This window comes from Ixodes scapularis, unplaced genomic scaffold (assembly GCF_016920785.2).
Source record: "Ixodes scapularis isolate PalLabHiFi unplaced genomic scaffold, ASM1692078v2 PGA_scaffold9__187_contigs__length_104089568, whole genome shotgun sequence".
NCBI lineage: Eukaryota > Metazoa > Arthropoda > Arachnida > Ixodida > Ixodidae > Ixodes > Ixodes scapularis.
Window position 1 is genome coordinate 78,903,223 of NW_024609884.1, and position 25,213 is coordinate 78,928,435.

At 45.0% G+C, this 25,213-nt stretch overlaps 1 protein-coding gene across 4 annotated transcripts in view; it reads left to right on the forward strand.

Moving 5' to 3' along the window:
- The window catches only part of LOC8030956 (pre-mRNA-splicing factor SLU7), a 61,558-nt gene that overhangs the window by 33,011 nt on the left and 3,334 nt on the right, over nt 1-25,213 (forward strand). For all 4 annotated transcript variants that reach the window (XM_029980251.4, XM_029980248.3, XM_029980250.4 and 1 more), the window contains exons 5-13: nt 1,833-1,997; nt 2,084-2,149; nt 6,390-6,524; nt 6,623-6,720; nt 9,512-9,579; nt 17,572-17,768; nt 17,851-17,955; nt 18,076-18,186; nt 23,907-24,074. In XM_029980251.4, coding sequence (XP_029836111.1) covers nt 1,833-1,997; nt 2,084-2,149; nt 6,390-6,524; nt 6,623-6,720; nt 9,512-9,579; nt 17,572-17,768; nt 17,851-17,955; nt 18,076-18,186; nt 23,907-24,074 — 1,113 coding nt within the window. The remainder of the gene's footprint in view (nt 1-1,832; nt 1,998-2,083; nt 2,150-6,389; nt 6,525-6,622; nt 6,721-9,511; nt 9,580-17,571; nt 17,769-17,850; nt 17,956-18,075; nt 18,187-23,906; nt 24,075-25,213) is intronic.

Genomic DNA, 25,213 nt, shown 5'->3' on the forward strand with positions numbered 1-25,213 from the left:
AAGGTATCGATAGACTCAAGAAAAACTGCAGACCCAACCGCTGGGCATGATGTCATATTCAGAGGGTTCAACTACCTTGCGCATGCCTCTTGGGAGGGAACGCATGCAGCACTGTTTACTGCTCAAATAAGGCCTGCGGAAAGCGCGAAAATGTTGAGATTTCTCTATATGATGTCATGACTCCCTCCTTGCACCGAATGTGACGGGAAGGAGGGGCTTCAGCGCTATTTTGAAAGCGCTGTTGCTGCTACTTGGCGCATCAATCCGAAATATAATTTTGATATTCGTGATCCTGGAGGCCAAATGAAGACGATTTAAGTGTATTCTCTTAAATACAGAACCACTTCAGTTTCCCTTTAATGTGTTTTGGGGTATTCAATGCTGTGTGTGTTTAGAGATAATGTAAGAAACCATGTGAAGTCGTATGCCATTTCATGTTTGGTGTGCACGGTGGTCCATTTTCAAATACCAGAGTGTCGTTCACAAATGACTGAGTCTGCACAAATGACCAAGTCTGCTTTGGAGCCAGCTGTGGTTATGGGCTCTTAAAGCTACTGGTGGATCCTTGCAACTTGTATGAAGTCAGGCTATGCTCGGGTGCCTTATTTAGTCATTCTTAAATGTTGTGCAAATCTCTGTTTAGCGTGGTCCACAGTGTCAACACATTGAATCACCATGGCAGATTAACCTTTTTCTTTTAAATGTAATTGTTGTTTGATTCTAAGATCAATTGTTATAATAACTTATGATCAAGCTGCAAATATTTTCGCCATGGTAGCTTGTAAACTAGAATTTATTTGCTAGAAGGTTTTTCCAATATGCGGTGGTACGAGGTAAGCCTTGGCATGGTGCTGTCACTGTATTTTCTATCATAGAAGAATGTTTGGTCTTGTGATGGGAACACAATCGCTGACTAAATTGTGAGACTTCAGATGCAGTCTCTTTTTATTGACAGTTACATTTGCTACGTACCATGCAATTGTTTGTCGGTTTGCCTAGGAACACTACTTGTGCCCACAATAAATGCGGACATCTGACATTGTTATACTCCGTTTCACCTTATGTTGTCCCGCAGAGAAGGCTAGAAGCGTGAGCTCATAGCGTTGGGAGCTGCTCTTGACGCACGAGAGCTTGTGCCGCCGAGATGTGCCCTAGAGCAAGGAGCTCGCGCTTGTAGCCTTTCCTGCGGTACATCATAAGGTGAAGCAGAGTATAGTTGCCTCATAGACTAAACTACCATCAACTCTCAGTCTGCTTTTTTAAAGTTCATTAAGGCCTGTCCGTCCTCTCCCCTTAGTGCTTAATGAATGTTGATGCTGCTTGTTAATGACATCAATATATAAATACCACAACTTGTTTGTAAATTTTTTTTTTTACAACTTTGTATTCTATTAATATTTAAATGCCTTGTATTTTTGTTTATCAGCCTTATCAACATGCTAGACACTGAGCATGACACCATACATCAAAATCAATTCAGTTTGCAAAACTTGATCAAAACACCTAGATTTTTATGTTATAACAGATTCTTAGCCAGCCTCCAGTGAGGGAACATTGCTGGAAGTGGTATATATTAATTGATCCATGTATGTACTGCAAACAGATTTTGGTGCATACTAGTTGGTATGCCCTAAAATCTGCTTGCAGTACACAATCACTGCCATGAACAAACACAAGTAGTATGTGAATGCATCACACATTTTCTAAGTTGACTGGGATTGTGTGGGTAGGAAACTGAATTGCATTTGTTACTTTGACTTTACTAGTTACCAGGTTGTTAGCATAAATACATTCCCAAGATGTAACCGCTGCATTTGTCAACTTCTTTGCAGAGACCGCGTAAAGTGGGTGCAAAGTTCACAAATGACGACATTGCACCTGACGAAAAAGATCTCCCCAGCCTAAAGTTGGACTACGATGGAAAGCGCGACAGGTGGAATGGATTCGACCCTGCCTGTTACCACGGTGTCATAGAAGAGTACAGGAAAGTGGAAGAGGTGAGGGGAGCGGCGTGCTTTGTGCATTCAAAGCATATTGACTTTGCACCTAAAAAGTGGCAGTTGTCATTTGATATTGTTTCCAGGCCAAGCGGCAGCTGAAGGAAGACAGGCTTAAGCACGACATCATGAGCTTGGAAACTACAAGAGAGGTAAGTAACTTGCAGTTCGGAACTAACACTTGGGATTCGCACACCAAGTGCAGCAGTGTGCAACCTATTTTCTGGTGTATAAATTCGGTGCATTGCAAAACAGACAACTGACATAATGGATGATTAAAAAAAAAACGGCGACAACAAATAGTATGTTTTGTGAACATGGGGCGCCAAGGTTAATTGGAAAGCTGATACAGTCAAACACCTTTATAACAAATGTGTCTACTCGAAAACGTCCAGTAGAACTAAAGTCCTGGCCCATATCCTACCGTAAAATACCGGAAGAGCACCCACCCCACTTCCACTAAAGACTGGGTTAATCTAGACACGGGCACCTGTCACAACCCAACTAAAGACAACTGCTTATTTGACATGTGTTAGACCCATCTTAGAGTATGCATGTGCTGTCTGGGACCCAGCCCAAAAAACGTTAATAGATAAGCTGGAAAAAATACAACACAGGGCGACTGGATTCATTCTCGGAAGATATGGGAGGGAAGAAAGCTGCACAGAAATCAAAGAAGTGTTAATCTGGAAACCACTTTCCGCACATTGGGAAAAATTGTGATTAAATTTTCTGTTCAGAATAGTCAAAAATAAAACTGGAATAAATAGTGAGATTTACCTAAAACAACCCTATTACCTATGTATCCGGTTGGAATGATCATAGTCTTAAAATTAAAGTACCACGTTCAGTGATGTGATTGCTGCGCAAACTGCGCCAAGGGGCTAACCCTGTTACATCCTGCTACATTTCGCCAAAATATGGCTAATCTGTGCCAAGCCTGCGCCAAAGAACCAATTTCGGTTGCTTTTCAAAACCGAAACTAAAGAACGTAATTGAGCATGCGTGAGCTAGGTGGCGCAAGTGGCCGCCCGACACAAAGTACCCTGCATCCATCCGGTCTTGCATGGTTTTTGCCGCCGTCTCGCGTTTCGCGCCTCGTCGTCTCGGGAATCTCATCTCGCATCTTTTTTTAACTGTTTCAACGATAGACACGGGCGTGTGCGGACGCTTTGACGCCAGTGTGCTGGGTGCCAGACATGCCGTCATGCTGTGAAACAAAACCACGTTTTTGCGCGACGAGAGTTGCTTTGTGAGCTGAAACGTTGGTCGCACGACGTCGGGTGTTGCCATCCCCACGTCGCTGAAGATATGGTGCTTTCTAAACTTGTTCATCGAGTCCTTGTTTAAATCATACTCTACTATAAAAATCCCTCTTTAAAGGGATACTACAACGAAATTTTGGCACTTATCTCTTTGTCTATTCGTGTTCAAGGGAGCACTATTACATCAGACACATCACTCTCTTGTTGGAAAAGGCACGAAAAGGAATTTTAAAATGAATTAAATGATTAGCAAAGAGCACCTCACCTGTTGTATATTGCTAACGCCTCGTTTGTAATGCCCGTCTAGGAACTTTGGCAGGTAGTGACGATAACTGTTTTGCCTCTGGCCACCACGAGAGAAAAGGGGAAGGAGGAGCTCCCCTCCCCCCGAGAATATCCTTTGTGTCTCCGAGAAGTCGCTATTGTCCCTCTACAAGATTATAGAAGATTAATCCGTCGCTCAAAATTCGTACAAAAGCTGCCGCTTCAGTGGCTGGAACCGTTAAGACATCTTCTCAACATCAGCGTCGCTGAAGCTTTGCTCGTTCCGAGACGAACTATGTCACGATTGCGGCGAATGTCACATGCTCTCCGCTGGCAGCTCTCCGAGCACTTGCCAGAGTGGGCCGTTTAAAACCAAAAATACAGCGATCAGGCTCAAAATACAAACGTGCAATTATCATTTACGGATATTGTGGATCATATTCAACCTATTTCTGAACACGACGGGTGTTTTTCAAGTTTCGTTGAAGTGTGCCTTTAATTCAATGACTGCTCATCTAAATAATGATCACCTAGGTTTCTCGCTGCGGGCTTTTTTTCGAGAGGGACCCCGGTACGTGAAAAGTTTCTGCAAAAGAAAGTTGGTGAAGAGAAGTAAGCTAAAGCAAAGAAGGCAATGTCTGCACGCTGAACCCGCACATCGCGCTTGTTTGTCTCGAGTTCAGTTGTTGCACAAAGTGCTCCAAGAAATTTTTGACCCTGGCTCGCGATATCATGCATCGATGCACACAGCTTCTTTTTTCCACCGTATTTAGCTTGTGCCTCACCTGCCGGTCTGGCAAGCACGCGCCGCTGGAGTGTTGTTTTGTCGTATGCAGGACAGTTACATTTTCCATACTATTTTGGGAACCAGTTGGCGATGGAGCAGAGTGGCATTGTTCCGATTTCGATTGAACTGCCGTTGTCTCCGCTTGCGCGACGAAGCACATACCACTGCAAGCCTGCTGATGTTGCCCTCACATGCATGTGAACATGACTGCACGACAGAGGCACCAGCCGGGACTCTTGCAAAACCTTTGCTTACTTTTGACGAAAATCTGGCACGTCGGGAATAAGTAAAACGGTGGCAAGCATTCTTTTCGGAATCGCTCGGCAACGCCTACAACACTGTACTCTTGTGGGATGTCTCGGCAGTAAAAACACAAAAACCGAGTTCCATCACAACACAGCACAAAGTGCCCTTCGTTTGTCCAGCACTTAAAACAAAAATTTTTTTTCTAAGCATTTTTGTTTTAAAAGTTACTTTGCTGCTCCGAAACACTGTTTTGGCTGCTCCAAAAGCCACGTTTGCTGCTCCAAAGCACTGTTCTGGCTGCTCCAAAACACTGTTTTGGCTGCTCCAAGAGGTGCTCCAAAATGGCTTAGGCCAATCACATCACTGCACGTTAGGACAAGCATGTTTGCCAGAGGATGAACGACGTTACAGAACTTTATGTGAATTCGTTCTTGACATACAATTGAAGCTTATTCACTTCCCAATCAAACAATTAAGAAACAAATATTAAAAGCATTGAGATTCGGGATTATTTACGCATTAGCGTGAAGGAACAAGATGTTATCTACACACTCCGGAGACAACCTTGTCCTTCGCTGTTGAAGCACAAGTCCAGCAGAGCTGAAATTTCGCTCACTACTCGTTCTTGTCGCTGGAATACACGACTCTCCGTGCGATTTGGCTGAGCAAGGGATACTTTTCTGCGTCAGATTTCCACCACTCAGGAAGGTCCCCAATGTCCATTCAACTGTTGTCACCGTCTAAGTAACGTTCCACCTCGGCGTTGCTAGGACGATAGGGCGAGGTTTCTCAGCTTGTGTCTATTTTTCAAAGCCAGTGGGTTTTCCTGCTTTCGGGTTTTTTGCGTGTTCCTCTTCCTTTTCGTCTAATTCACAAAACATCTCTATAAAAAAAAAAAAGGGATCAAGTTTATTATTAGGTTTATTGATGAGCAAGGCTTCCTGGACCCTAGGAATGCCTTTGCAGGGTCCATGAACTCCCATTTGAGAACCACTGAACCTAGACGGTTGTCATAGTTTAGCGGGCTTTGTTTAGAACCCAATGAGTCTCAGCACAATATCGAGGTTGGTGCTTTTTGTGTTAAAACAAACTTTCTGCAATTATTTTGGTTTTCAAAGATAAAATAAATATTTAGCCCAATTCCGAAATATTTGGCAAGGTCGGGCTATCGGGTCCCGATGCTTCCAACTAAGCCTGACCCTAGCCCGACGCAGTTCGGGATAAAGCGGCCCGACTGTCGGGTCGGGCTCGGGCTTTCAGGCTACCCCAAGCCCATGCAGATCTCTAGTACAAGCCACCATAGAGATGGGTAGTCAGCCGGACTGATGAGTGGCAAAACCGCTGCCACCCACCGTGGGTAGAGCCCTGGTGCCTGGCTATATCTGTCTGCTTCTGTGCAAGTCTAAATCTAAGGTCTGCAGTATGACGAGCATGTTCTGATTGAGGTGAGATTTCCCCCTCGTGACACCAAAATCTAACTGAAACTGACGGAATTGTATGGCAAAAATCCCCTATGTTGGGCAGGTGCCACGAAATGCAATGGCTCACGTTCGATTTCTCATGTTTGATTTTTCGCGTTCAACGATTACAATGCAACAAACTTTTTGCCAGTCCCACGGACTTCATTGTAAAAGCATTTGACTGTTCCGCAATGGAAAACATTTTGACTTGGAAGGGATGCACAGCTTTAGAAGACTGTTGCAGATAGACAGAACATTTGTTTGCTGCAATTGGTTCTGAGGATGGGCAAGTGCATATTGCAACTATATGTCCATTTGGCTGCATAGATATTCATGATCAGTGTTTCCATGTAATTTGATTGCTTTGTAGAGGGACGACAGCGAGGACGAAGTGGATGGTGACGAAGACAAGTATGCCGACAATGCAGACATGCCCGGCACAAAGGTGGACAGCAAGCAGCGCATCACAGTGCGCAACCTTCGTATCCGTGAAGACGTGGCCAAGGTTTGTGTCCTGTAGCTGTAGCGTTGCTGGTTCTAAAGTACCAATCCTGCTTTTGCATCGGAAATGAGAGCTCATTTCTCGCTGTCCTTTGGTTCTAGTACCTGAGAAACTTGGACCCCAATTCTGCATACTATGACCCCAAGACACGTTCGATGAGGGACAACCCCTACAAGAACTCCAACAAGACCCCCGAAGAGTAAGTGCCTTGTTGATAGACGATAGAGAATGCTGACCATGATTATGTGGATCTGATTGTGGTGCGTTAAATTGAGAAGGGACATCCACAATTAAGTAAAACAGGAAGAAAGAAGAAAACTGTGTGCGTGTGATTGCTCCCCCCTTGATTCAATGTGCTGCAATTCTATAAATGCAGTCATTGATTTGGTGGTGTGCTTATGTTGTGATGTAAAGAATTGACTCACTCAGCACATGCCACAATAACAAAGGGAATTGGTGATGACATGGTGTGAAACTGCATGCACTTGATTTGCACAGGGGGGTGTCTAACTGCTCTGCCACTGCTTTGTTGCACCCACTGTAAGGTATAGCATCTTTAAAAATTATCAGTTAAGGCGAATAGTTAATCTATAACATGCTTGGTGATACTGTACACAATGATGTATGCAGTGATGTGATTGCTGCGCCAATTGTGCCAGACTGCGCCAAGGGGCTAACCCTGCTACATCCTGCTACATTTTGCCAAAATATGGGTAATCTGCGCCAAGCCTGCGCCAAAGGACCAGTTTTGGTCGCCTTTCAACACCGAAACTAAACTGAGTACCGTAATTGAGCATGCGTGAGCTAGGTGGCGCAAGCGGCCGCCCTACACAAAGTACCCTGCATCAATCGTGACATTGTAACCTTGGAGCCCGGGAAAAGAAGGGACGTAGGACAGGCACAAAACTCCAATGTCAGTATTGAACCAGCTCGCCTGCACCCTTGCTTTAGTTACATCAATCGTCCGTCCGGTCTCGCTTGGTTTTTCCCGCCGTCTTTTCTTTCGCGCTTTCGTCGTCTCGTAAATTTCGTCTCGCGTTTTTTTTTAACGATAGATGCGGGCGTGTGCGGACGCTCCAACGCTAACGTGCTGGGTACCAGCCATGTCGTCACGCTGTGAAAGGAAATTACGTTTTTGCGTGGCGGGAGTTACTTTTTGAGCTTGAAGCACTCGCTTCTGAAAGCAATGGCCAGCCATGGGAAAACTATATTTGGTCCCTGCCTGCCAGTCCGCACATCGCTACAAATATGGAGCTTCCTAAACTGAAATATAAGGACCGCCACATGCTCATCAACATTCCTGTCCTTGTTTAAAACATACGCTACAACAAAAATTCCTTTTTAACTCGAAGACTGCTGTGTGGAAGTATTGATTACCTAGGTTTTTTTTGGTTGGCCTTCTTTCGAGAGGGACCCTGGTACATGAAGAATCTGTCGCACAAGAAAGTTGGTGAAGAGAAGTGAGCTAAAGTAAAGAAGGCAATGCCTACACGCTGAACCCGCACAGCATGCTTGTTTTTCTTGAGTTCAGTCGTTGCACAAAGCGCTCCAAGAACGTTTTGACCCTGACTTGTTCTGCATCGATTCGCTCAGGTTTTTTTTTTTCTCTATGTTCAGCTTGTACCTCGCCTGCCGGCCTTGCAAGCACGCGTCGCTGGACTGTTTTTTGTCACATGCTGGACAGTTACATTTTATATACATTTTTGGAAACCAGTTGGCAACGGAGCGGAGAGGCATGGTTTCGGTTTCGATCGAACAGCCGTCTCCGCTCACGCGACGAAGCATGTGCAGCTGCAAGCCTGCTGAAGTTGCCCTGATGTGCATGCGAACATGATTGCACGAGAGAGGCACCAGCCGGGACGCTTGCAATCCACTGTTTCACATTTACTTTTGACGAAAATCTGGCACGTCGGGAATCAGTAAAACGGTGGCAAGCGGTTTTTCAGAATTGCTCGGCAACGCCTAGAGCACTGTCCACTTGTGGGATGTCTCAATGTCTCTTTGGAGACATTGAAAGTGGACATTCATTACTAGCCGAAGCCAAAGCGAAGCTTGCAGCACCTTTGCAGAAAGTTTTGAAAAGCAAAAAGTACCCATTAGTCGTAATGCACCTTTTTCTTGTGTGTAATTTCGCATTTCACTGCAGTAGCTATGTGTTTCATCAGTCAAGGACTGCTTCCACTTATTATATTGTATCACTAGTCAACCTAATGCTGTGATATTTAGTACTAAGCTGGTCATTTTCAAATAAATTTGAATATGTGAAGTTTGGTTCTTATCTATCTATAGTGGGTACATATATATATATGCATCATTTAACTGAAGCATTGCAAAATTAGTCATGTCATTGACATTTCAGTTACATCTTGAAAGACTCCTAAGTGATCGAACTTGACCATAATTTGTTTATTTCGGCGAGCAAAGTGGCCTTCGTTTGTCCATCACCTAAAACACATATTTTTATTTTTCTAAGAATATCTGCGCCGAAAGCCACTTTTGGTGCTCCGAAACACTGTTTTGGCTGCACCGAGGGGTGCTCCAAGACGGCTTATGTAATCCTGGTCGACATGCAGTGTACAGTTATGCTTAGGTACATTTCAGTGCAAAGCCAGAAAAGAAACTTCTGGGCAGTCATCAAGACAAATGTGCCTTTCTTTGACTCTTAATCCACAATCCACAAGATGACACACCTTGTGGATGTCAAGTGAGCTTGACATGAGAAGAGGGTATTTTGTGTATATGCACACCATAATTTTCATACAATACGAAGCATCTAACCTCTATAGTCGGATACAACGTAAGAAAGAGTGCGAGAGGGAAAAGGGTGGAAACTAGGAAAGCTGAAGGAGAGAGGAGCGAGCTCCTTTCCACAATGGCTTTTCTAGTGCGTGCCCTCTTCCCCCTCGCACTGTCTTACATTGTATCCGACTATTGTGTTACTCATTGTTCCTTCCCATCAACTTGTTCATTGTTTCTTTGTGCCTTTTCAGATTGCATTTTGCAGGAGATAACTTTGTTCGCTACAGTGGTGACACTCAGAAGATAGCAGAAGCCCAATGTGAGTTTTTGGTCTTTGGTCATTTCGGAATACTTCATATCTTTGATCTTGTCGACAGATTGAATAGACCGATGCCACCAAGTGAACTGCGCAGGCACGCGCATTCCGGAAGTATTGCCGCCGCCATGCTACTTGTAGTCATCGCTCTCCGGCTTCCCGGCTGAATAGGGCTGATGTGGGCATACCGTATTTACTCGAGAAATAACCACACTATTTATGCACAAAGCCCTTGTGTCTGTTTTCCTGCAGAGCACATGTACAGGCAATCATCGCGTTGCGCAAAACTAACATAGCGAATAACTAGATTGAGAACACGATTCTCCGCACATATGCAATCTTCACAGATGGTATCTTTTGCGTTAAGACGATATCTCTGTCCTGTAAACCGCTAAAATCATGCTGCTGATTGCAGTGATCGGCAAGCCGCATGCTCCGCGGAAAGGCAAACCCTCAGGTTTTCTTCATAAACAGTGCGGCTATAACTCAAGTAAATACGGTAATCATAGTTTGGGAAGCCCTGGTATTAGCTTGGATTCTCCTGCATGTCTGTACTTCATAAGATTGTGTTGTTTGTGATGCCTTCGTTTGTCATCAAGCTCAGAAAAACAGTTCCAGTCGTCTTATTGCTTTAGAATTGCTTTGTCGTCTGCTTCGTCGGCGGCGGCTTCTTCTTCGTGAACGCGCATGAACCCACTGCGTTCACGCGGTGGTCCCACTGCAGTCGCAGGAAAAACAACGACGCCACTACTCTTTCGAGCACTCCGGCTGCTTCAACATCTCAATGAACTTGGAAACAAGTGAACACCTACTTCATTGTGAAAGAGCACAAAATTCGAGGGACCATCGGCTTGGTGTAGCACCGCGGAACGGCGTCAAATGTGTCGGTGGAATACTGAGCTTCGTAGTGCTCAGGCTAGGGCCTAACTTTTAATCGACAGTGAAGTAAGACGAGCTAAATAGACATTTTCGGGGAGCGATAGTTTTCTAAAACTCGTTTTATTTTGGTTGGCAGCCTTTGCGACAGGGTACAGATGAACTGTGAGGGGAAGCCTGCACACAAAGAAGAAACTATATACGTTGTTACGGCCTGACGCGCTGTAACAACTCGCATTTGTCAAAAAGAAACAACCATGCAAGATACCTGAAAACTTAGGGTTGAGATGAGCTTTTGTGTATAGACCAACACGCGGCCCTGACGTCATGCACCTGCGGTGGCGCTGTCGACAGCACTGCGCATGCGCAGACGCTTCACTTCACGCGAAATCGATTTCTGCGCACGCGCAGTGCCCACACCCGGTGTGGGCAAACGCGCGCTTGTTTGTAAACAGCGTGCCGGTCTATACAGTAAAATTTCGAGAGATAGCCCATTTAACATCAAGAACAAATCGGGTAAAAATATGGAATGGGCTAACTTTCAGTGTACAGTCGAGAAAAGTTATAAAAAATTTGCTATTTTTAGGTTCCGTTTTTTCCAAGCTTGTTATGGTGGCTATGGGCAACGAAGCAAAGATGACTGTACTTCCCAGTCAGCAACGTTTGCTTATATCCCGCCATAGCTAACTCTCCGCATTTACGCCGAGGCCATCATTCATCCCAATACTACTATTACTTGGAGTGGGCTATCTTTCGAGGGTGGGACATCTCTTGGGATTTTACGGTAGTTTCTATTCAGTTTTATTTGGTTTGCGCAAGCTCCGAACGGTAAGAGCTGCCCGACGGTGGATGCTTTTTTCTGCGGTCTCGATTGGTGTTAATACAGGATGGATCGGTAACGCCAGCCAAAATCAGGTTGTGGCGTAATAGCCCACCACAAGGTGGGTCAGGTTCGTTTGCTACGTTTTTGGCGGTAAGGGTTTTACTTCTAAATTGCATTGTGCGATGTTTTCACATTTTGTTAGAAAAAAAAAATTAAGACTGATTTCGAAAAAGTAGTTTTATTTCAAGTTATATATGGGTGTGTTCAGATAAGGACGGTCATGGTGGTGTTATACCTATTTTTTGTTTTCAATTAAATTTTTCTATGAGGTAGCAAAACCTGTCCACACAACAGGACAGACCTTACTTTTGCAAGATACTTCTTTGTATTCGTGAAAAAAAATCACACTCGAGAGGAGGTTGAAAAAACGTTTTTCCCAACTATGCGATGACGCAACTTCGAAGGCCATTGGAATAAAAAATACAGCTTTCTACACCGTCAAAGTTTTTATGTTTAATGCAGGCATATATTTCTGCCCGAAAGAGTTAGTTAAATTATATGAGCATATATTTCAAGCGAAATAAAATGCCAATCTTGGCTTCTGGAGCAAATCTTGCATAATGAGGCATTTTTCGGCGAATTTTTAAGTTGCTTTCAATTTATATAATAACGCTGAAACTTTTTGTGTTGAGCGTTTCTTGCTTTGTTAATTAATTAACAAATTAATTAGCGTTATGCTGTTTAAAGTGTTTTCTGAATTGCACCCGGTAATTTCGTCAAAATCGAAAAAGTCAAACTTGTGATTTTTGTGCGGCAAATAAAAAAATAATCATTCTCGATATTCTTTAGATATTACTCGATGGGCCCTTGATGGCCGGTAATTTCAAATCTGCAAAGACATGTTGCAATATTTTGTTTTAAAATAAAAAAAATAAATGTGTAACCAGGTTGTGGTCGCATTAGTTACCGCAGGAGCGTTTACCGCAGTGGTGCAGGAGCGCAGTGGTACAGGAGCGGCGTATGCCACAGTATCCGTACTTAGTCATATTAATGCCCAGGTGCTATGAAAAGCTGTAAAAATAACACGTGAACTTGTTTTCATCGCTGATGTGGCTGATATTGTCAATGAATACTGAACTTTACAGCGAATCCGATCCTTATTAGTGTGTTATACTTGGCTGGTTAGATTCTCATCGTGCTACGCTTTCAAATTAGTTGTTTAATATCAGTACTTCGCTTACAAAATAATTTAATTCGTCATTCTAGGCACCGCCAGGACTTAGCGATGTTACAGAAGCTTTTGGCCCGACAGATGGAGGGCGTGGCGTGAACGGAAGGTTAAGCCGGTGTTATATTACGTCATTGTTATGCATGGCGTAACTGAACTCTAAGCGAGAGCATAATTGAAGACGGTGCCGGAGGAAAACAAGTGTTTCTTCAGGCAGACTTGCCGAAAAATAAGTAACAGTCCCCCCCCCCCCCCTTCCCCCCCTGTGGCAGAAAGAGGCCGAAGGTTACATCCGCACGCACAGAGGCGATCGTATCTCACCGACTCGCGGCGGCAATACGATACGCGACACCGGCGGCGTCCCTGCACAGTGTAAACACACTGGCCGTGCATGTGGCGACAGTAAACAAACACCATAGTCATTCCTCGTGCGGTGGCAGAACAGCCCCTCCCCACAGAAGAACAAACAAAGAACAGAAAGGGGGGGGGGGGGGGGGGAGGGGCAAGGACTCCTGGAGAGTTTTGCCGGTGCTAGCCGACTGTACGAAGGAATATACGAAACATGTTTGATGCATGGGTCTGTAGTTGTGTCCGCTCCAAAGCACATTGAGGATTTTCCGCCTACGGTCCAAAAGAACATGTTTATGCGCGGAGCTATGCCGCTATTTGCGACAATCTAACTCGTGACTCGGCGCATGCATGCTTAGCCTTGTCAAAAATTAAGTAACACCTCAAGGACGACACATCAATCTACTCTTGCCTCACTTACGATAGCGATGAAGTGACTTCTCATTTAGAGAACCGGTATCAATTTTACGAGTTGCAGTGCAGTGAGCTCCTGACGACTTGGTGGATCGTTTCGGCAACAGGGCAAGGCAAGAATGCATGCGACGGGGTAGGGGGACTTGTAAAACTCTAAGCCACCCTGCAAAATTTTCGGACGCCTGCCACTGACGCCATACAAGGTGCGAGTGGGTTTGTATGGGCACTGGAAGGAAAAATGAAAAACGTCTCCTTGCTTTAAATTGTGGATAGCAAGCTTGAGGCATTTTGAGAACAAAAAAAACTGGAGTGGCAGGACGCCAAGATGGTGCCTAGAATCCAGTCGCTTCACATGTGGAAATATGAAAAATCAGATTAGGAGAATTCCTTGTACGTGGCACGCAGCGTGGACTCTGAGTGGAAGAAACCCTGAGTCCCTTGAACGTGTCCTAGTAGATTGCTTGTGTCACCCTATCCAGCTCCGCCCGGATATATTAAAGACTCCACTCGTTGAATTTCCCGGAGACTGACCCAGGCGTACATCACAGTTTTACAAATTCCTATGCCCTTCAATATAAACAAGACTCCGCAGGACAAACGGTTTGAAAGCCTTCCTGCACCTGATTTGGTATATCTCGCTTACAACCACGCTTTTTTTGTCTCGTATGATATGTGACATGTGTGAAGACGAAATCTGATCTGGACTTCGAGCCGTGAGATTCGATCTGCGAAAAAGCGAATCGAGCCCGGGAAAAGCGACGGTGGCGGGCCACGTCTGCGCTGGGGAAGCCTTCGCAAGAAGTGTGCATGTGTGTGTGTGTGCGGCTGGCCTGATCAAGCTGCCCACTAGCCCACCGTGGAATCCACCGGTACCACCCCCTTCGGACAATGCAAGGGAAGAGGCCGTAACTCCCAGACAGTGACAGATTATTAGACACTCCCTCCACCCGCTAGCTCCTCAGTATTGCAATCTGGTTGGTAGTGATTCAGGATTTTAGGAGTTCAGTTTTCAATTGTCTAGTAATTGTTTTTCTTCTCTGTATCTGCTAGGTATATTCGCATTTTTCTGCTTGCGCACCGGCTGGGTAAAGTGCTAAGACTATTTATTGCCACGTTTCGATACTTGTGAACTCCATTATATTATGTCTCTTCCTAATTAAATGATTGTTTTAATTAAACTCCCATTGTTTAAAAACTTGTGTTACGTCCTCTTTATTGGCAAGACCTCGCCGCGGTGTAGGCCGGTCGTCTAGTCAGCAGATCTTTCTTTCGTTTCTGTTTATAGTAAACCACGAACCTGTACGCGTGTGACGGCTTACGGCACTCGGTGGCGGCGCTGGATGATTCTCAGCAAGAGCGTTCTAATTGCAAATAAACATCTGCAGGTTTTTGCTCTCTATGACCCTCTCAGAATTTTATAAAAATATTTCCCCAGATCGATAACTCTTTTCCCCCCTCAAACCAGTCACAGATCATGACTTTTCTAATCGCGGATGAGGCGTCGCAAGATATCCTGTTGGAGCGCCTTGAGTGGCACCCAAGCGCACACATAGCTCTTGCTTCTGACACTGAACCGCTTACACTACCTAAATCCCCTCTAACTCAACCTTGATTTCCACTCGGAGAGAGAGAGAGATAAGTTCTTTATTATGGAGATGTTGGTATTCTTTAAATGACACCGGCTACTCCAATTTCCACTCATTCGCCATTGTTTTTCAAATATACACTGTTTTTGTTCCACCTAGCCATGCGCGCGATCGGTCGGGGCAGAAGTTTCCGCTATGTCGCTCGTTTAAGCGACGGCTAGAGAAATGAATCAAACTATTTTGTCAGCAAGCTTTCGAGCGGTGCCTAGAAATACGAATCAAATTATTTTGTCGCACTTATATTAAAGTACTAACTTTAAATGGTAGCACAATAAACATCTAACCAGTTAAGTATAACACCCCATTAAGGATCGTACGCGCCGCAACGTTCAGTTTTTATTTGCAATATCAGCCGTATAAGAAATGCAACCAAGTTCACGTGCTATATTTGTAGTGCTCCATGACGTCCGGGCATTAATATGACAAAGTGCGGATACTGTGGCATGCGTCGCTCGTGTACCACTAGTCGTTGAGACAGAAACGCCCCAGCGGTAATTGATGCAACCACGACCTGGTTACACATTTTTGTTTTTTGTTTTAAAACAATAATGCAACATGTCTTTGCATATTTGTAATTACCGGTCATCAAGGACCCATCGGGTAAAATTTAAATAAAATCGAGAATGATTATTTTTTTTAATTGCCGCACAAAAATCGCAAAATGTAGACTTTTTCCATTTTGGCAAAATTTTTGGGTGCAATCCAGAAAACACTTTCAACTGTATAACACTAATTAGGGAGTTTTAGAATAACGTACGCAATTTTAGCAAACGCTAGCGCTAAATTTAGCGCTTGTATTAGCGCACGCGATGCGAGAGAATTTTAGAATAGCGTTCCTCCGTCGCGACGCAAAAGCCCAAGCATCTCGCGCTTGCAATGCCACCAAGATACAGTCACAATTTTTATTTCACACACGAAATGTTGTAACTTTAGAAAAAACAAGTTTTTTGGTTCAGAGTACCATTTTAGATTTGTTTAAACATGAGAATGCGAAGTGAGCGGTTGACCGGTCGTGTCCGCTTGCGTCGCCTCGGCAAGAGAGGTCTCGTGTACTGACCTTCGCATATCGTACCTTCGCTGAGAAATGTTCGCGCGTCACAAGCATCAAGCTGTCGGTGATCGTGGCCAAACCGAGTACAATTTCGTTTCGTATTGAAAATCGCAGTCGCGAGGATGTCGCCGACGTCGCACTCACGACACCGCCAAAGCAGCCGCCGACGTAATCCTGGGAGCCGCCATTTTTTTAACTCTGCTCGTCTTGGCTTAAGCGAACTTCTCATCAAGAATCATCCTTGGAGAAGCGCAAAGACTCTATGCGTACGCACGCTATTTCCAAGAAATAGCGCGCGCTAAAATTGCACACGCAAAGCGCGAAACCTGGTTTGCTTTCGGAGCATGCGCAGTGGCGACGACGCTATTCTTTGCGCACGCAAAGCTTTAGTGTGCGCTATTCTAAAACTTCCTATTAATTTGTCAAAAGTTCACAAGGCATGAGACACTCTACCCTAAAAGTTTCAGCTCTAGAACATAAATTTAAAGCAACTTAAAAGTTCGCCGAAAAATGCCTCATTATGTAAGATTTGCTCCAGAAGCCAAGTTTGGCATTTTATTTCTCTTGAAATATAGGCTGATATAAGTTACTTTAACTAATTCTGGCAGAAACGTATGCTTGAATCAAACATAAAAAATTTGACGGTGTAGAAAGCTGTATGCTTTATTCCTCCGGCCTTCAAAGTTGCATCATCGCGCAGTTGGGAAAAACATTTTTTCAACCTCCTCTCGAATGCAATTTTTCTCACGAATACTATGAAGTATCTTACAAAAGTAAGGCCTGTCCCATTGTGTGGACAGGTTTCGCTACCTCATAAAAAAATTTAATTGAAAACAAAAAATAGGCATGACACCACCATGACCGTCCTTATCTGAACACACCCATATACTAAGAATCGCTGCTCTTTCTTTAGTGATTGTCTTGATCTTTTGGAGCATAGTTGTGCTCAAAACATGTCACAATAACAGTTGCAATGACCAAAATACATTGAGCAAAAATTTGATTAAAAACGGCCGCCACAAGGCAGTGCGGAGGTCCCGATTGAGATAGACCAACGGATATACCGCTATGGAGCGAGTGCTCAGGGAGATTCAAACATACGGAACACTTCGGCACGCCCTACTATGTCTCGTGCCTCGTAATATTACATACAAAACGAAAAACGCTGTTTCCTGCCACTTTTCTCCAGCTCTTTTTACCTTTTTTAGACACTCTTTTCGGGGGCTGCTTTCTTTCGGGAAGACATAAAATCCGATGCCTTTTTGCCTGGTGCTGTTATTGTAGCACTTTGTCACAGAACGGGTGAAGCCACCCATTGAAAATCGTGAGTAAACGCCCAATGAAAAGACTCGTGCTAACCTGAAAATTTCCAAACGCCAGGTGTACAATGCGCTCTGACGCGGCCAGAAAACTGGGGAGAACTACAGGTACCAGAACGCACCGCGAAAGCGGTGGCATCGCGCAACTCCTGGTGAGATTGGTCTATTGAGTGTCGCATAAGACCTGCAATGATATTTCTTTTGGTATACCAGTAAGGTACAGTAATGGTGAACGCCCACAGAAAGGTGGTTTGGGCAACGGCGCAGTTGTGTCTTGTTTCTGGCGACAGTGTTTGCGTGGCAAGCGTACGAAAAGGGTGTGGACGTGCACCTGCAAGCGGAGCCCACAAAGGCCGAACTCCTCAACAAGGAGTTCCTCTCCAAGGAGGACGAGTTCCGACTCTCCATGAAGGACAGCATCCTGGAAAGATACGGCGGGGAAGAGCACCTCCAGGTGCCTCCCAAGGAACTCATCTTTGCTCAGACGGTGAGTCCACATGCCGCATGGTCAGCGGGCAGTGTGGAAGAATGCCGTGTTTCAACCTGCTGCCGCTCTTTGTGCTTCTCAGGAGGACTACGTGGAATACTCGAGGCATGGCGAGGTGATTCGTGGGGGCGAGAAACCCATCATACGATCCAAGTATGAGGAGCATGTGCTGATCAACAACCACACTGTAAGTGTGCAGTTACTGTCGTGCTGTGCAGCTGCAGTTTGGATGGCACTGCATTTTGAATGTGTCATCTTTCTCGGCTCTTCTCTGTTCTGAAGCGAGTCTCTTTGGCATTCATTTCAGTCAGTCTGGGGTTCATTTTGGAAGGACTTCCAGTGGGGGTACAAGTGCTGCCACTCCTTCATCAAGAACTCTTACTGCACGGGTGCCAGTGGAAAGGACATCCAGCTGATGGTATGCACCTTGCTGCTAATCTCGCCGCATAATTGCCAGTGACACGCGAGGAGACCCTACAAATAGCCACTCGGATGAGCAACGGAAAGTAATCTGATGTTTAGGAAGTATGAAGCACGACCTTTTTAAGTATTTACAATTAATAGCTTCTTGCCTTCCTAGTTAAATATGCATCCCATTGGGCCACCGTAACGTAGAGCCGCACATTTACCTAACGATTCCTAGAGCTTATACTTTCCTGAAACGCTATACAGTCGCCGACCGATTTTTCTGACGGGGGGGGGGGGGGGGAGAGAGGAGGAGGAGGAGGAGGAGGAGGAGGAGGAGGAGGAGGAGGAGGAGGAGGAGGAGGGAGGGAGGGAGGGAGGGGAGGAGAACTACAGGTACCAGAATTGTCTGAAAAATCAATTTCGGCCAAAATATCAAATTTCTGCGTATATTCCGATGTGTATTGGCCACTTTCCACTTGCTTGGTGTCGATTTTAAGTTCTCGTGCAACTTCCGCTTTATATTGTTCACTTTTCACTTGTTTGTTGATCTGTTTGTTCACAGTACTGCACTTTGTCGGCACCTTCGTTGGTGCAAACATTGAAGTTGAAATTGGTTCCATTTGGCACTATTTGTAGACAACGTTTAGTCCACCAAGCTTGCTTCAATACTAAGCCTATCGACAAAACTTCGCACTCAAAGACCACAAGAACTGCAGACGGCTACTCTTCTCGCAGTCACACTCGAGAAACACGGACCACGAGGAGAACTGGAAGAGCCATAAGAATGGGCAGACGGCGGCCACGTTGGCTATAGTGGAACCAGAAAACCCGACTATAGTTTCAAACCAGCTTGTTTATTGCCTAAGACGTGTTATCGAGGCTACAGGGCAAAATCAAGTCAACCAAAATTGCAGTGACTAAGGTCACGGCGCTATCGCAGCAGCTGTTTTGTGGCTGTAAACTGAGGAAATCACACAAATTTTGTCAGAAATATCGAGCAATAAGCTTTAGGGCATCCAAAATTTCGGTCAGTGTTATACATTACGGTAAAATACCGGGCAAGCGCCTAATCAAACTTTGGAGATAATCACAAAAAAATGGGGGATGGGCACTTGTCCAGTCATCAATTTTACACATAAATGTACTGTGTGTATTTTTTCAGATCTTACAAATTTGGTAATGGGTGCTTAAGTTGGAATGGGCGGATGTGCGGTATTCTACGGTAACTCTATGGGGTGAGTGACAGTCCGGCGAAAACGTCCGAATAATCGGACATGTTCGGTTTAAGGAATATTTCAGAATAGCAAACTTTAAAAAAAATCCCCAGCGGTCTTCCTTTGCATTCTATGCAAAAATGTTTCAGTTAAACGAAAAATGAATTTTGGAATAGCAAATATTTCAGTTCAACGAACTTGATCGGCGGACCCAGGATTATTTTTGCAATCAGTTCAACATAGTTTTGTGCTCTGCTGTGCTGGCGTAACCGATGCGTGCCGCCCCGCCATTGTTGGCTTTTACAGCGCCGCCGAGGCAAAGCTGCGGTGCACAGACAAAAACGAACCACGTGGTGTGTCTGTTTTTTCTTTGTCATCGGTTTCGTTCGGCCATCTTAGTTTTGGTTAACAACGCCTACTTTTGTAATGCGTATAATGAAACGGAAGTGGTTTTCTCTATCAGACAAGCTCAAAATCCTTCAGCGTCTGGACAACGGTCAAAGGCAAGTGGACGTTGTGAAGCACTGTGGGATTCCACCGTCGACGTTGTCAGCGATAGTGAAGCAAAAGTCGAAGCTTGAATGAGAAACTGCGTTCAATCCCAACAGGAAATAACTCTGCATGGGATATTTCGAGCCAGTGGACAAGGCTGTTGCGGTATGGCTTTGTCACAGCAACAAGCTGTGCCAGAGGAAGTGCAAAAAAACATGGACTCTCTGGACAGCTTTGTTACTTCATGCGCTTTAAGAGCGCCGGTGCAAATGAAAATTTCAGATTTTTTTTCAAAACGAGAAAAGCAGCAACGTGCCGTTGCTGCTTTTCTTCTTTTGAAATGCACTTTGTGTATATCGATGTACAGGACTCCATAAATTGCAATTCACACTTTTGACTCGATGTATGCTGTGCCCTATGCTGTTCCATATTCTAGTGAATTATATTGAGTTTAGTGAACTTTCAGTTAAGTAAACTATTTCCTTGGGACCCTTGGAGTTTGCTCAAGTGAGAGCTTACTGTATACCACACTCTGGTGGGCAACACGTTTCTGACACTAGACCCTTTGATTTCTGAAGCGTACCAATTTGGGGTGGAACGATTACAGCGCACTTGTCCCTTGCATTAAAGGGACTGTGAAGGTGATTTGGAAGCTTTATTTGACAATTGAAATGGTTGTCAGGCAGGTCTCGGACACTGTTGACCAAGTTCTAGCCCGAACAGACGTTTGGGTGCCGCACCAATCAATTAAGCATTTGTGGTAATAATCGCGCCTGGAACAATTGAACTAAAGTGCACTGCGTGACGTTAAAGCATGACGACACCGGACTCCTCGTCAGGTGATTGGTTCAAACGAACGATGCGCTCTTGGTGTCGCAGCAGTGTCGGTGAGTCAGGTTGAGAATCGGGAGGTCGACCGCTCTAAGGTGGCGACCAAAATGTCGGTGGCAAGTTTGGGGCAACCTCTTAAAGCGCCAATCCAGAGGTTCGCGTCCCGAGAAGCATCTCCCGTTCTGTCAGCGTGAGGTCACTGAACGGGAGCTCAAACTCGTCTGCAAGCATGGTGTTGTCGTCCATTTTACCGGTTCACAGACCACCGTGCACTACAGTGAACCGCGGGAACCGCACCGAGCATCCACTAAATCCTACCGAAAACCAACGGTGCTCCCGATCGACGTCACATCTGAATGTTTTTTTCAGTTTAGCAGATTTACTTGCAGGCATAAAAATAAAAGTCGCAAAGCTCTAAAAAAAAAAAAAATTGAGTGGCATGCTAGGATTTCAATGCGTCCGAAAACACCTTCTTTTTAAAAAAATTTTGAAATCGCCTTTGTGTTCCCTTTAACGGAAAATTGCGGGCTATGTTTTTGGGCGCAGAGATTCTGGCCCATCCATGATCCAGTAATTCAGCACCACCCTTTGATGGCACCCTGTGCAGTCACGTGATTGCCCACCCCTAGGGCCGGCCCTGTGCCTGATTTATGTTAAGGGAGGCTGAAACACTTCTTTCATAAAATGAGATGGAGGTTGATTCTAATGTAGTTTCATCCCATGATTCTGAATGTCATGTTTGTTTTCCCCGAAGATGTAACTAAACGTGAGGAAACACGGAAAACCTCCGACCAGTCGTGACGTCATAAGAGGATCTTTCGGCTGCCAAGCGCTTGTCGCTCGAGGGCCGCGCGTGCAATCGCAAGCTTGCCAGTTATCGTTTTTACTCAAGCAATAGCCACGCTATATATGAAAACACCCGTGGGTCCGCTTTCCCGCAGAGCATGAGGATAATGAATCGCCCCGATCGGCAGAAAACTGGCAGCAATTTCGGGACAGAGATAACGTCTTCACGGGAAAGTGCTATCTACTTAGAAGGCATTTTTATGGAGAATCGTGTCCTCGACCTCGTGATTCGCTTCATTGTTTTATGCAGAATGCAATGATTGACTGTATGTGTGTTCTGCAGGAAAGTAGATGGAAGGGCCTTGATCACAAGAAGTGCACAAATATGGTTAGTATTCCTCCGCTCGAGCAAATACGGTATATTTCCCCGGACTGGCACCAGATGTGACTTCTTTTTTTGCCCTTTTTAAAAATAGCAAGAGTGTGTGTGCATACCCAGGCGAAAATTTTCAACTGGGACCAGTTGGTCCCAGTTGCAACTGGTTTATGGAACAATTCCCAGTTGCAACTGGTCCCAGTTGGAGTCGTCCAACTGGGACCAATTGGTCCCAGTTGCAACTGGTTTATGGAACAATTCCCAGTTGGAGTTGGTCCCAGCTGGAATTGGTCCCAGTTACAACTGGTCCCAGTTGGAGTTGGTACCAACTCCAGCAACAATGAAACACGGCACAAAATGGAAGGGTGACAAGACTTAATTGTCAAAAACTTGGAGAATGAAACTAAATAGGTTCGGTGACGTACACGCTCCGGGTTTAGCCACTTGCTTGCGACGGTTGAATCGCTTTTTCAGAGGTGGTATTGATGAGATGAAGGAAGATTGGCCGCTGGCGTCCGTTAGTGAAGACGTCCTCAGCTTCTCTTCCCATCGCGTGAAAAAGGTGCTCACCCGTTATCCTGCGTTGCGCAGGAGAAGTACCGGTAAGATGCGGTAGCGCTCCCACCTTGCAATCTCTGTCACAACAGTCGAACATTTTCGAGGTAGACCTCCCGCCATTTTCGCCATTGTGCTCTCCGCGGCGTGTTCTCTACCGCCCGGTCTTTCCTGGGTGCCCTCCGATCGCTGAACTGCATCTTTCCATCCTCGAAGTTCTTCGCCGCCACCGTGGTGTGTGTACAGTTAGGTCCAAGGAAGCGCAGCTGTAGTTTTGACATTTTCATAACGACGCCAACTTGGGCGATGGCCTGGCGATGGCGACCCTTCTCTACCGCGTCCGCAGCGACCGTCCGACTCCGCCGTCAGCATAGGCAGCGCCATCTGTCGACAGCGCGTACCACTAATCCGCACCCGCGTGCCACGGCTAGCTCTGATTAGTCAAAAGATAAATTTATTTATTAAAAGAAAAAAAAATACTGTAGGTATTTAAATAAATGTTTTAATATATTTTAATAATGCACTAAAAGTGTAAATGTAGGTGAACACATTTTGTCACTAATTATATTTTCCAATTAAAAATTATTTAGTTAATTAAAATTTTTATATTTTTATAAATATATAAATGTACCCCAGTAATTAAAATTCCCTATTTGTATAAATCTAAAAATGTTAGTGTTTTTAGTTTTCTTCATTAGCAAAGGTCAATACACCCCAACTTGTCAAAATTGTTGCCCCGTGTGAACTGGGAACGGGAAAGGCATTTGAAGTTCGACTGGGAATCGCTCCAACCAGTTACTTTTCCCAGTTCACTCCATTCCCAACTGGGAGTCAAACCAGTTGAATCCCAACTGGGAATGGTTCAAACCAGTTGACTCCCAACTGGGAATGGTTAAAACCAGTTGACCCCTTAGCTGGTCCCAGTTGGACTCCTATTGGTCCCAGTTGATTCCCAGTTGGGACCAGTTAGTCCCAGTTGATTCCCAGTTAGTCCCAGTTGAAACCAGTTGAGGTGCCAACTGGTCCCAGTTAGAAATTTTCGCCTGGGTAGCTTTGATAGGTGCCAAAGATTCGTGACAGCGAAGATTCCGAAAACTCCTTTTGTGACGTCACACTCCTGGAAGGAGGGCCTTCGGCGGTACTTTTAAAATGATTTTCTGCAGCCTTGGTGCACCAAATTAAAAAATAATCTCAATATTCGAGATCCTGGAGCTCCAATGAAGATGATTTAAGTGTGTTTCCTCAAGCACCAAATCGCTTCAGCTTCCCTTCAAGACTCGTAGTTGGCAATCGTATTGTTTTTGGATAATGGCTTCCCTGTAGCCGGGATGACGCTAGTCGCCGCAGTTTGAAGGCAGGCTGGCTTCCCGCTGCCTGTGCATCCGTACAGTTCATTTGACTTGGCTCGGTGATACTTGTCAAGGCATTGTTGCGGTGTCACATTTGCGTGCCTGATTTTCTGTTTTCCCTGTTCAGTCTGGCAGCTCCTTGCTGATGCCTGCAACGACAGCGGGAGGTCCCCCGGCAGGGAATCCTGAAGGCGGCGGAGGTGCAGTGGAGGACACTAAAGAGGAGGAGACTGACGGAAGGGGGGCCTCGACGTCTTCCTTGGCAGTGGTGCAGAAGGAGATTGTGTCTGCAACTGTAAGTTGTACAGGGTTGGATTTGGCAACGTAGGCCATCATCTGCTGGCTGCATTTGTGCGACAGTTCTGTAGTCACCCGAGGTCACTTTGCCCAGGTTCTACACACATCACCGAAATAAGTTGCCATGTTTTCGGCATATGTGTTGCTGTCTTTTTCCCAAATTTCCGTTGGTGCATCTTATACAACGGTGCAACTTGTTTGCCTTTTTTTTTTACATACAGGGTGTTTCCCGAAATTGGACAAGTTTGATATTGCGAAAACTGCATCGCAACAAAAAAAGGCTTGTGTTGTTTTGATCCTGGGCCAGGGGCCCATTTAGGAAAATTATTAAAGTCTGAGATAATTTGATTGTTAGTTATTTTTGCATAATTAACTTTTTTAATATTGTGTTTAAGGGCATGGTTTCAATTAGAAAATTGCTCAGCATCATCGAAAAACACTAAATCAACAAATTGCAGAACAATAGATTTTACGGCTTTCTGAAAAACCGCACAAATTCAACTGGTTTCTAAGTTTCGGTTTGCAATCGGAGCGCATCTCGGCCCCGACAGAACCGCGCCCTGTGGAGAAATAGTGATGAGTCTGATAAGCTCAAAATGCCATTACCCACATTTTTATTCTCTCGCTTGGAAAGTGCTGCAGCACAACCGTGTTACTGTAAAAAGGGGAACAAAGTCACCATTTTCAGACGAGGTACCAATACTCTATTCATTTAAAGCTGCCTTAGTCAAACTTTGTAACATGTTTTTGTCAACTTTTCCAGAAGTAGAATGTGGGACTTTCAAAGGAAACATGGCATAGTCATCTCTGCTAGAATGCCCCTTTCAACATTCTTAGATCTATCGGTTGACAAGCTCCATGGAAGAGCGACGTTCGAAATCGGTTCTTTTTTTGAACGCCTCCACGGGCAACGAAGAAAAACAGTTTTCGAACGACGATTTTTTTCCTTTTGACTTTTGTGCAAACATTAATTTATGTTTACCATAAAAACAACTATAGAATCCCTTTCCACCGTAGGTAATGTGCATCTAACGTTCCACCGGTTCTGTCCATTGGGCGGGCTGTAGCAAGTGCCACCAAGCGCATGCGCCACGAAATGGCACCAGGCGTTCTAGGAAGCTTGTCAACCAATTTTGA